The sequence below is a fragment of the Clytia hemisphaerica genome, unplaced genomic scaffold (assembly GCF_902728285.1).
Source record: "Clytia hemisphaerica strain Z4C2 unplaced genomic scaffold, Clytia hemisphaerica genome assembly, whole genome shotgun sequence".
NCBI classification, from domain to species: Eukaryota; Metazoa; Cnidaria; class Hydrozoa; order Leptothecata; family Clytiidae; genus Clytia; species Clytia hemisphaerica.
In genome coordinates, this window is record NW_027104090.1 from 1727966 (window position 1) to 1739559 (window position 11594).

Consider the following 11594-nt stretch of genomic DNA (forward strand, 5'->3'; position numbering starts at 1 on the left):
CGGTCACATGCATTTTTTTGGATGGGAAATAAGTGGCTTCATTTCCTACAAAAAGTTTCAAATGTAGCCCCTACATCCCCCCCAGGACTTTGTGAAGTTAATAATAATGCAGACCAGTTAAAAAAATTGATCAGAATCAGGTTATTGCTTTAAAAGCATTCAGAGGTTTACCGTGCGCATAAGAAAATTATGACCAGCTGTTATCAGGTTATAAAAGTAAAGCTTGTTATGAAATATTTTTATTCTAGCTAGAAAAACAAACACTGTAAAGAATGACTTCCAATCTTAAGACACCAGCAGAATTCAATGGAAAGGCCAGTGAAGATAGTGTTTTATTGAAAAACCCAACAAACTTTACAAGCAAATTAAACTTGGGACTGGACAAGCGAGCAAAAATTGAAAATCAGGATATCTCCCGAATGAAAAAACCCAGTGATTTTACTGTGAATCCTCTGCTTTCAAAGCAATCTATTTCAAAGAAAGTTTTGAATAAACAAGTAGTGGAACCTCCTGCATTGGAGAAAAGAGAAGTCTCTAAAAATTCAATTTTAAGCAAACAGTTGTCACATGTTGATGAGCAGTTTTATAAAGAATCAATCAGAAAACTTCAGAAAAGTATCACAGATAAGGATCTTGATTGGAAGTTATCCGAAGAAAAATGGAAAACAAAATTAAAAGCTAAAGAACAGGAAGTTGCTGATCTGACTAATAAACTTGATGAAACCAAAATGCATTGTCAGATGCTGTCGTCAGAGCACAATAATAAAGATTCAAAATATTTTCTTGAAGTCAAATCCGTTTATGAGAAGTATATTAATTTGCAGCAACAATTCGATTCTGAAAAGAATAAATTGCTATCTAAAATTGATCAACTTGAATGTCAAAAGGCTGCTTTGAAATCTGAGAATAACTTTTTGAAAGATGCAATTAAAGATGGCGAACTCAAAGTGACTTTCCTTAATAATCAAGTCTCTGAAATCCAAAACAGCAAAGTTTCTATTGCTCAGGAGCAAGAAAAAGAAAAAGATGAATATCTCCAAATGATTGAACATTTGAATGTAGAGAATGGAGAATTAAAAAAGCGATGTAATAGCTTGAAGGATGATAATACAAAATTTTCAAATGAAATTATTACAAAAGAACATTTGATTAAAGAGATGTCATTAGAACTTAAAGCACAAAAATCTCTTCTTTCTACCAAGGGTTCTGAGATTTCATCTTTAATGCAAGAAAATTTAGATGTGTGCAATGAAAAGAAGATGCTTGAAGAGAAACATGGTGACATTTGTAACGAACTACATTGTTTGAAAGAAAAATATCACAACGAAATGACAGAATACGGATATACACAAAACGAGTTAACAAAAATGAAAAATATCCTTGATGAAACAAAATTTGAGCTTGTTGCCAAAACAAAAGATATTTTTGAGCTAGAGAAAACCTGTAACACCTTACAATGTTCTAACAAACAATTGAACCTACAGTCTGAAGCTTTATCTGAACTGTTGAAACTACAAGATAACGTTTTGAGTCTATCCAAAACTAACAAAATCGGAAATGCTGTTGTTTTGTGGAGACAGAAAGTTTACCAGCTTTTGGTATTGTTGAAATCTAAGGAGATGGATGAATTCTGAAATTTGTTTTTTTTTTAAGTTAAATTTAATTGCACCAATGGTCTTTGTAAATGATATATTTTGTTATAAATGTTTTAAATTTAATAAATTACGTTTAAATTTTTATTGTTCTTTAAATTACATTTAAATTTTTATTGTTCTTCAATCCTCATTATGAGTACNCGAGACCAATTAAATTTCTTGTTCTACGGGCAGATCGTTAGCAAAATATGAGTCGGTTGGTCGGTAAAATAAAAATAAGATTTTCATTAATCAAGGAAGGTAATCAGGCTTTAAGTAATATTTTCAAATTATCTTGTTTGAAAATTCATCATTCATCGTTGGAGTTTGTAATAAAATCTTTCGTGCATACATTTCATCATTCTAGATTTTTTTCAACTTTTTTTAAGTGTAAATTTTTTAAATGACTAGTGTAAAAAATTTGTGGCACAGGAAACTCAATATTATTATTTTTTCGTTTGCAGCAAATGCTGGTTCGGTCGCGCCCGTAGAACAACAAATTAAATTGGTCTCGCCTTATGGTCAAAATAAAAACAATTTATGAACGTTAACATCTGTTACATTGATACCACCCCTTCTTTCTTAGCCTGGAAATCCATGCTATGATTTCTTATTCTATATACTGATGGCGAAATATATAGCATGGTATGGGCTGAGAGTTTGAATTTCCCAGATCCTAATAACGGTTGAAAACACAGCCAATCAAATTTTGTTATTCTTTTACTGGTAACACTTTCTTTATAGAGAAAGCGCAACTTCCGAAATTTAGTTTTTATTTTAGTAAGTGAGGACAGCGCTAAATTCGAATTTCCGACTGTAAATTTTTTGCCTCACAGGTCATACCCGTCCTGTATACATCAATTATAAAAATATAGGACGGGTCTCCTTTCTACCTCTTTTTAAACCGAAAGATGTTTTTTCATAAAGAATTTTTACTGTACAGTGTCAAATGAAATCACCCAAAGGTAGGCACAGAATTGTGGAAATTGATCGCTTCGGAAAAAAATTACGGTACAGCTTTTCCACGATAAGGTACTTCCCATCCTATATTTATGAATTCGTCCAATGTCGTCAAGCCACGGACAGCCACAGATTTATAAAGCCCGAAGGGTCTAGATGTCGCGATTTAAGCTATCGCAGGCAAAAAAAAAGTGAATATCGCATAAAGTATAGTTTCTATTGTTTTCGAAAACCCGTGAAGCTTCTGATTGGTCAAGCGCTGAAACTCTATTATAATGTCACGTGACCTAGGTAGGATTTCCTACCTAACCACGACATACTTTTCAGAAAAGGCACGACATCTAGCCCTTTGGGCTTTAAAAATCTGTGCGTACAGCAGGACAATTTTACTTCAGAGAGTTTGTTTATACAGTGTCAAAATGTAGAAATGGAAAGAAAACAACAATAAAAAGATCCATTCTATTACTTTATTTACGAGGTCGGTGGGGTCAACAAATGCAATCCAGCTCTAAGAAATTGCAACACAACAATTCATGTGCATCAACCAAACCATTCATGTTCCTTCGACTATAAGAGGTTCTGAATTTCAAAACAAAGTTTTTAAGCAAATTATTTTTCACACACCAAAATCTCATTAAGTGATTTTCCTCCTTGATTCACAACCATTGGACATAATTTTTTTGTAAACTTCAAAAATATGTGTGGACTAAATTCCATTTCTAGTAAAAACAGAGTATTATTTATATTTTAAACCCCCGGATATTTTGGTCAGATTGTGGTTAATATTATGAAAACATTTTTATTAATCAGGGGGTTGTGTATTGTTTTTTGATCAATGATCACCTTGACCATGTCTATAGGTGTGATAATTAAATTTGTGAAGGTCTTAATCAGATTTCAAAGAAAACTTTTTCTTTATTTTTCGAAGAAGGCGAGAGTGGGTACAAGTTTTTTTAATAAGAACGTCGAACATTTTTGAAGCCTTAGGATATTCTTAACTTTTTGGGTTTCAAGCCTGAAAATGTTCTTAAAATGTTCTTATTTTCACCATTTTGTGACCATTTTTACCCATTTTCCTAAGAAAACCGGTGTTTTTGAGTCCATAAAGCCTTAACTTGTTCTTAACATTTTGGACATCGAAGCCTTATGTTCTTATATAGTTTGTTCTTATAAAAGAAACATGTAAGCGAGACAAAACCAATCAAGAACCTATGAAAAACTTGTTTCCTAAACAAAGGGAAGACTTAAGCGGATGTTGGGGTGTTTGTGAGTCTTTGTTGTTTAAATTTCAAGACATTTTCACCGTTTTGAAATAATATATGAATAACTTATAAACAGCTTTTTCGTTTTCTCTTCAAAAGTTTTCATTTCTTTTTGTATACAGTATCGAAAATCTTCCGTTTTTTTTCTTCATTGGAAAGAAGTTACAATTTTTTGTGACATCATTGATTTATCATTATGTTAGGCCCATTTTTTATAGAAAAAATAAATTGACTTGATATTGTAAGACACAATACTTTTGGGACCTCAATGATCCAAACCTCCATTCCATGTTAATTTTCAATGGTGTAAATTAAATACCCGAATATGGGTGTGAATTAAAACTATAAAGATATACATCAGATATGTACTTTCAAACTTGCATTTCAGTAGTTTCCAAACCCTCTTTTGCCACAGTGTATCCAGCTGAAAGGTGTACTTTTCTGGGTGTACATAATTCGGACCACGGAATTCCGTGTTTTTCTGTCCAAATATTTACTTCAACTCGCATGCAGTATAAGCTTTGTTACTCTTAGGTTCCAAATGAACCCTCCCGCTTGTTAATTTTTCGAAAATTTTTCTTAACATTTTCTTACTTTTGGGTTTTCGTAATTACAACTTCCAACCCCCCTGGCAATTAGGTCCCCCCGTTTATTAAAATTTTGAAAATTTTCCAACCCCCCCCCGTATATTTGGAACTTAAGAGTACTTGTCATCAGACTCTCAGAAGATTCTTCCTCTGATATGTCTCAGGAGAATCGGCGCCGTTTGATTTGACCCCCCCCCAAAAAAAAAAAATGATCAAAAGCTAATAACTGGTTTAGAAAATAGTTTTACTTTTCCTGACCGTTTTTTTCACCGAATCCTTATCTATAAGAGTTTCTAATCAGTGTGCACATATTTAGCGGACACTGACGGAGATGTCTCTTAATTATGGGCTAGCATTACAGAAATTTTTCATAAACTCTTTTAGTATAGTAAGATTTTAAGAAATGAAGAAGAAGAAAACCTTTTGTCCCTTAATGCTAAAAACTTCATTTTTGGTTTACAGGAGTAAATCTCCTGATTTTAGCAATTATTTATTTATTTTATCTAAATGTATTGCCTTAAGAAGGTGGCCCGCTCAGGTGAAACCAAAATAAACCAGCTGCGCTGGAAGCTCCGGCTTAGAGATTAAAAGATGTGAAAGATGAGTTTATTGAGTTAGTTGTGTTAGAACGTTGCCCACAAACTACTAATCAGAACAGATCAGAAAGCAAAGTAATAATTCTATTGCAGCGAATAAATAAACCAGCTGGATAGCTCTTCTAAGTGATTACACATGCACTTTCTTGCCTCAAGAACCAACACCACCCCCCGCCCACTCATCCTCGACTAAAAAGTTCAAAATTGGAGCTAATTAGGAGAAAAACATTTAGAAGTCAATATTTCCAAGTTCTTATGAATTTATTTTTTTCTAAACTTGCAAATAGCGAAGCTATGATGCGCCGTTGATTTGATTGTCCGGATAAAATTTTGGGGAGAAAAATAGCCTAAATTAGAGGCCACAGCTTTTAGCTAAGCGTTATTTTTTCTGTTGGGATAATACTTGGTGGAGGAGAGTAGGATAATCCAAATAAAATGGTACAATAGTGTGTATGTAATAAATAGTGGTATATTTGGAAAAAACCTGTTTCGGGTTTGAAAAATCTTCAAAAGGAACGGTCGCCCCAGCCAATGAAATTACGACAAAGTCCAAAAAAAATCATTTTCAGTTATAACACTGTGAAAATTTCTCCGATCTTGTTAAAATTTACACAGGAATTGTGTTTTAGTATCCTTTACTGAATTCTCATAGTGATATGTTTGTAAAAAATCTGTGTCGGGTTTGAAAAATCTTCAAAAGGAACGGTCGCCCCAGCCAATGAAATTACGACAAAGTCCAAAAAAAATCATTTTCAGTTATAACACTGTGAAAATTTCTCCGATCTTGTTAAAATTTACACAGGAATTGTGTTTTAGTATCCTTTACTGAATTCTCATAGTGATATGTTTTTAAAAAATCTGTGTCGGGTTTGAAAAATCAAAAGGAACGGGTCGCCAGTCAACAATAATATGATGATGAATACACAAAACAGGATCATTTTCAGCCATACACATAACACCACAAAAACTACTCAGATCGTTTTCAAATTTGCACTGTTATGTTGTAATTTTAATATTTTCTTTTGAATTCCAATGGCTGTGTGTTTGCAAGTTTCATTGTCAAGTTAGAGTTTTATGATTTTGTGTGTCTAGAAGAGAAGTTAGCCATATGGCATATGCAAGATTTAAGCACTCGATCAGCTGACGATTCATGGCCAAAATTTCTCCAAAGTCTTTCCACATTGTTAGAGAACCAGTATGCGTCAAACTTCTCATAAATCATGTCCAAAACATCATGAATAATGATGAAAATGATCAATTTTTCACTGAGATTTGCCCATTCGCTACACAGTCAGCCAGCTAGCCCACTTTCGGCAGCCATTTTTTTCTAAATACTTTCGTCCAATCAAATCACAATATTATCAGAATCCAGATAATCCGTTTTTATTAAATCGGAATAGATCATCGGATTAGATAAACAAAAAAAAATGTCTTGACCGTTGTCGGAAGAGAGAATTAAAGGCTCCTAGGCCGGAGCAAAAACTGTCTTTTTCGACGCTCGTGGGCTGCCTTCTAGGGGCTGATACAATAAAGCGTTAAAATTCTAATAAAAAGTAAAGTTAAGAGTCTAATTGTTTTTTACAGTAGCAAAAAGGTCTTAAATGAGGAAATTCTTTCATAACACAATGCGGTTGATTTGCATACATATTGATTCGGCTAATAGCGTCACTGGCTGTGAATTTCCCGCTCGAAATATCCAGCACTGCAGTTGCTTCATATTTTCCATGGCTTGGTAACACTGTGAAAACCACTTCGTAATTTTTGACTTTGAATTTGACGTCATTTTTCTCCTTTACTCCACACTCATCACAAGTCTTATCTTTAAAAGTGTGCGAAAATTTTTGAACGCGCGATCCAGGTGCGACAAGCCCGGCGCGTATGATCTTATCTAGCGTCAATGTAGCGCACTGATTTTTAGCTGATTCGATTTTAGCGTTTTTCTCGTTGATTGTTTAATGATGGCTTCCGCTGCTCTCAAAGCCATCTGGTCGCTTGTCTTTATCTCTTCGTAATCTAGACAAGAACACCAGTGATCTAAAACTCCGATCTCGCGACAAGTTCGATTGAGAGGAGAGAGATCAGTAAATAGGCTACTTCCGTATTTATGTTTATGTTTGACGTCTGGAAAAGTCATTAGATGACGTAACGTTGCGTAAACATCGAAATGTGATGTCAGCAAGTTTGCGTTCCGTTGTAGGTTCCTGAATTGGTCCGGAAATTGCTCCGGAAACCAGGGTGGTAATGTAAAAGACATAAAAGGAGTCTCTCTTCTAATTTCCCGGTCATGGTAGCCCGGTAATCGCCAGTCCGATCACCATGGTCTCCGAAGACGATCAAAAGTGTGTTTTCATAATGACCAGATTTCTCAAAAATTCCAAAACTTCGAGAAAATCATCATCGACAAGTTGAACTTTCGGCGATTGGTTGTGTGGAAGTCGGAAACAACGTATGCGATTTTAACTTGTCGTGAAAGTTTGTCATAAATTGCTTGAAATATCTAAAAAAGAACATTAGGCTGAAATTTTTTTTTTCTTCATTAATTGTCTTTCAGGCTCTTCCATATTTTACAATGGCTATTCGTCCATGAAAAATAATCATATTTAAATAAAAAGATAATTATATTCTATGAAAAAAAAATATGCTTTAGAAACAAAACACAAAAAAAAAACCCAAGGATACTGACAGAGCTCACAAAATTGCAGATTATAGAACCGTAAAACTGTAGAAACAAAACACAAAACAAATTCAAGGATACTGACAGAGCTCACAAAATTGGAAAAAAACCAGAAAGTATCGTTTATTGGTGATTGTAGTGGTTATTAGTTAAGTTTGTTAATCCAGTGAGATTCATTTTGTTAGAATTTTATTATGTATGGTCACATTTGATCACGAGTTTTGTTGCGTGTATACGGTTTTTCTCGTTATAAAAAGATATAACCTTAACGTCGGCCCTTTATTACCCTTTCGATAAAGGAGAGTATGTAGACTGGCACACCAGTCAGTTTTCACTCAGGTAAATGAACGTTAGAGTTAACAAAGCGTACCAGATTTTTGGATAGAAAGCTATCGAAAGAGCCTTCGGATCGCCTCCGGCTGTAGGTTGAAGACTATAAAAACCAACAAATCGAAAAAATAACTGTACTCTGCCCAAAATATAATACGATAAAAAAACAATGTATTACCTGTGATTAATTTGAAAACTGCATTTGGAGTTTTCTTTATTCAATTTATTGATAAATGTTTTTCCAGCAACCCAGAAATTTCTTAGATAGCGGTCGGTCGGAGGTTCATTAAACCCTTTTAAACGGTAGTTAAAGGTGTTGCTCACAGGCGGGCCGTCTTCAGAATAGAGAGTGGTGTAGCCTGCCTTCTTGAAATCCTGCCATAGAAATGGCCACCGGTCAACGTAATCTGAAATGGTAAGAACACAACATTGTTTTAATGTTCAAATAACGTTATTTGGACGTTATGAATGTCAAATGGACGTTGTTTTGACGTTGTGTGCCGTCTGGGATACTTTTCTGCTCTCTCACAAGGCAGACATGTCCCGCGAAAAAAAAGAAACTTAGTAAAATTTGATACTAAAACTTCCAGGTGTATTTTAGGACTAGTTTTTTTGGGTCATTAATTACGCCTCCCATACTTCTGGTTTTTGTTCAAGTTTATGAACTTGTTGTTTTTTTGCCCTCGGAGAAACGAAGCTCTGATTTTCCGTTTTTCCATTTCTAACACATGCCTTCGTATTAGACTTGAGTTTTTTATGATCCTTAAATCGAACAAGTTTTCTTCTCCCTTCAGTTAACAATGTCTGATGAAACCCTTACTCTATAACTTGAAAACTTTATAACTCGAACAAATTTGTGTCCCGGGTGCGTTTTCAAGTTATAGACACTTGAATTTATGTCTAAGTTTGTCCTCTAGCGTACTAGACTACCTTTGTATAAGCCATATCACAGTTGCAAAGCGTAATGGGTAATCAGGACCATAGATTTATAAGATTTATAAAGCTTTTGCTGAAAAGTGTGCTGTGGTTAGGTACGAAATCCTACCTAAGTCACGTGACATTACAATAGAATTTCACAGATTGACCAATCAGAAGTTTCGCGGGTTTTCGAAAACAATAGCAACATTCTTTTTTCCGATATTCACTTCACTTTTTTTTGCCTGTGATGGCTTAAAGCCTGACATCTAGCCCTTCGGGCTTTATAAATCTATGATCAGGACCACTGCGCACTAATGATGAATTACTATCGGTCCTGATTACCCATGATTCATTTCGACTGTGAAATAGCCTATCAACCTTACCTGCTTTTTTGTGGCCTCGCCTCGCTTCCGGTAGTTTATCCTCCTAACTCTCCTGCAAAGATGGCGCAGTTTTGTGCTGTGGTCCCATCCCCTACAATATTGTGACCCGAAAAATAATAAAAAGCCACCTTTTTGATTTTCTAATATTTTTGCTGACTAAGCAGTTCTTTGGTAAAACCAGTTCCTGAAATCCAAATCTTATTCGTAAATATATGGCCCATATGATCAAAAAAGTTTAAGCCGGAAAATCAGTCTGATTCGTAGAACTCTATAAAGTCAACTCTCTCTCTAATTTTGAACTTCTATTATTCGATTCTTTCTCTAATTCGAACTAAAGAATTGCTCCCCTCAACCGAAAAATATACTAAAATTACATACTGTGATTCGTTTCTTTCCCTAATTCGAATAAAATTTTTGGTCCCTATAAGTTCGAATTAGAGAGAGTCAACTGTAGATTTATTTCCTATTACGTAACTTCCGCCATTATGAAAGCAAACGTTCGATTCTGTAGAGGCGAACCACATACATCTTTATAAAACACTAGATTAAGCAAAATGATTCGCTACTTTGAAATTTTGAAGTAGTTGCATTGTCAAAAAAGTTTCAACAGTGAAAACCAAGGTTTCTAATGTGACCTACTGTGACCAACTTTTAACAAAAATGGCGGGTTATTATGCTTCACCTGCCGTTTTGCTTTGGAAATACAGAGGTAGCAACTATCTAGTGTTGTTCATATAAGATTTGTGTGAGGCAATCTCTTATGCAAATCGAACGTTTGCTTTTATAATGGCGGAAATTACGTAACTTAACTTAATATGAAAAACCTCTATACGACACAAAATATTGTTTTCTTATTGGTTGGATAATCTATCACGTGACTTTTCACCGCTTACATTTAAGATACTGTGCTCTGACTTTCTTTCTTTCATCTTCTTCGTCGTCTTTTTCAAATATCTCTCTGCGGAGGAGTGCGATGTAGAATCGAACCATCAAGAAGACAATGTTTAATCGATCCGATTTTGGAGGTAGCGGTGTCCCCCGCGGATGTCTTTTCGAACCGGGTAAGCGTGGAATCATCATGAGTTTGTTTGCTAACTGTGGTGATTGAAAACTTGAATGAAATTTCTTTCAACCTGATTCTATAAAAGAAATATGAGCAACTTTTAAGCAACTGAAAGTATTTGGTTGAAGACTTTTATTGAGAAGAATTTGAAATAGTTTTGTTGTATCTTCTTCATAAATTTCTCTTCTAAATGGTCATCGTTCCAAATAACATGATATTGGATTATTTCTCGGAAAAATTAGAGAGAGCGTCTTTCTGGGAGACAAAACTAATTAGTAATGTGAATGCCGAACGAACGAACGAACGAACGAACGAACGAACGAACGAACGAACGAACGAACGAACGAACGAACGAACGAACGAACGAACGAACGAACGAACGAACGAACGAACGAACGAACGAACGAACGAACGAACGAACGAACGAACGAACGAACGAACGAACGAACGAGCGAACGAACGAAACGAACGAACGAACGAACGACGAACGAACGAAACGAACGAACGAACGACGAACGAACGAACGAACGAACGAACGAACGAAACGAACGAACGAACGAACGAACGAACGAACGAACGAACGAACGAACGAACGAACGAACGAACGAACGAACGAACGAACGAACGAACGAACGAACGAACGAAGCTTACTTTGATTCTTGTTGGCATCATTTTTATCGTAAAAGACGGTCCATTCAGAGCATGTCTGTTTGTTATCGTTAATTCGTCGCAAATAACAAAATTTCGCTTGCATCACTGTATTCTTGTCTCTAACCTGAAAAGTGTGAAATCAATACGATAAATGAGTTTATTAAGAAGCAAGCAAGTTATCCGTGGGGTCACTAGTGGCCGCCTATAGCAATGCATTTGAACAAAGAGTAAGGCCTAAAAGGCTGCATCTGTCTCTCTGGAAGTATAATGAAACTATAGTCTGTCCTAAAATAATCTGCAGCGGAAAAAAAGGGTGTAAACTTTGATAGAATTCCAATTGAATAGTGGTTCTGTGCTTATTGAAAAGATAAACAAGAGTGTGCATAATATGTATATGCTATAGGCGGCCACTAGTGACCCACCCGGATAACTTGCTTCTTAATAAAATCATTTATCGTATTGATTTCACATTAAGGACTATTTCAAAATTCGTATTATTACTTTCAAATCCTAACTCACCACGAAAAGAAAACAGT

General features: G+C 35.1%; 1 protein-coding gene and 1 pseudogene across 1 annotated transcript; one reads left to right on the forward strand and one right to left on the reverse strand.

Annotated features, from left to right (window-relative positions):
- The first annotated feature begins 272 nt into the window (after positions 1–272).
- Positions 273–1634, forward strand: LOC136812721 (putative leucine-rich repeat-containing protein DDB_G0290503). Its single transcript, XM_067069247.1, has one exon. The coding sequence runs from the start codon at positions 273–275 to the stop codon at positions 1632–1634; it is 1362 nt and encodes a 453-aa protein (XP_066925348.1).
- A 4895-nt stretch (positions 1635–6529) lies between these two features.
- Positions 6530–10421, reverse strand: LOC136812722 (uncharacterized; annotated as a pseudogene).
- Positions 10422–11594: the final 1173 nt, after the last annotated feature.

What these genes read in the sequence shown, in the direction of transcription:
- LOC136812721 (XM_067069247.1), top strand. Translation starts at nt 273, where the DNA reads ATGACTTCCAATCTTAAGACACCAGCAGAATTCAATGGAAAGGCCAGT.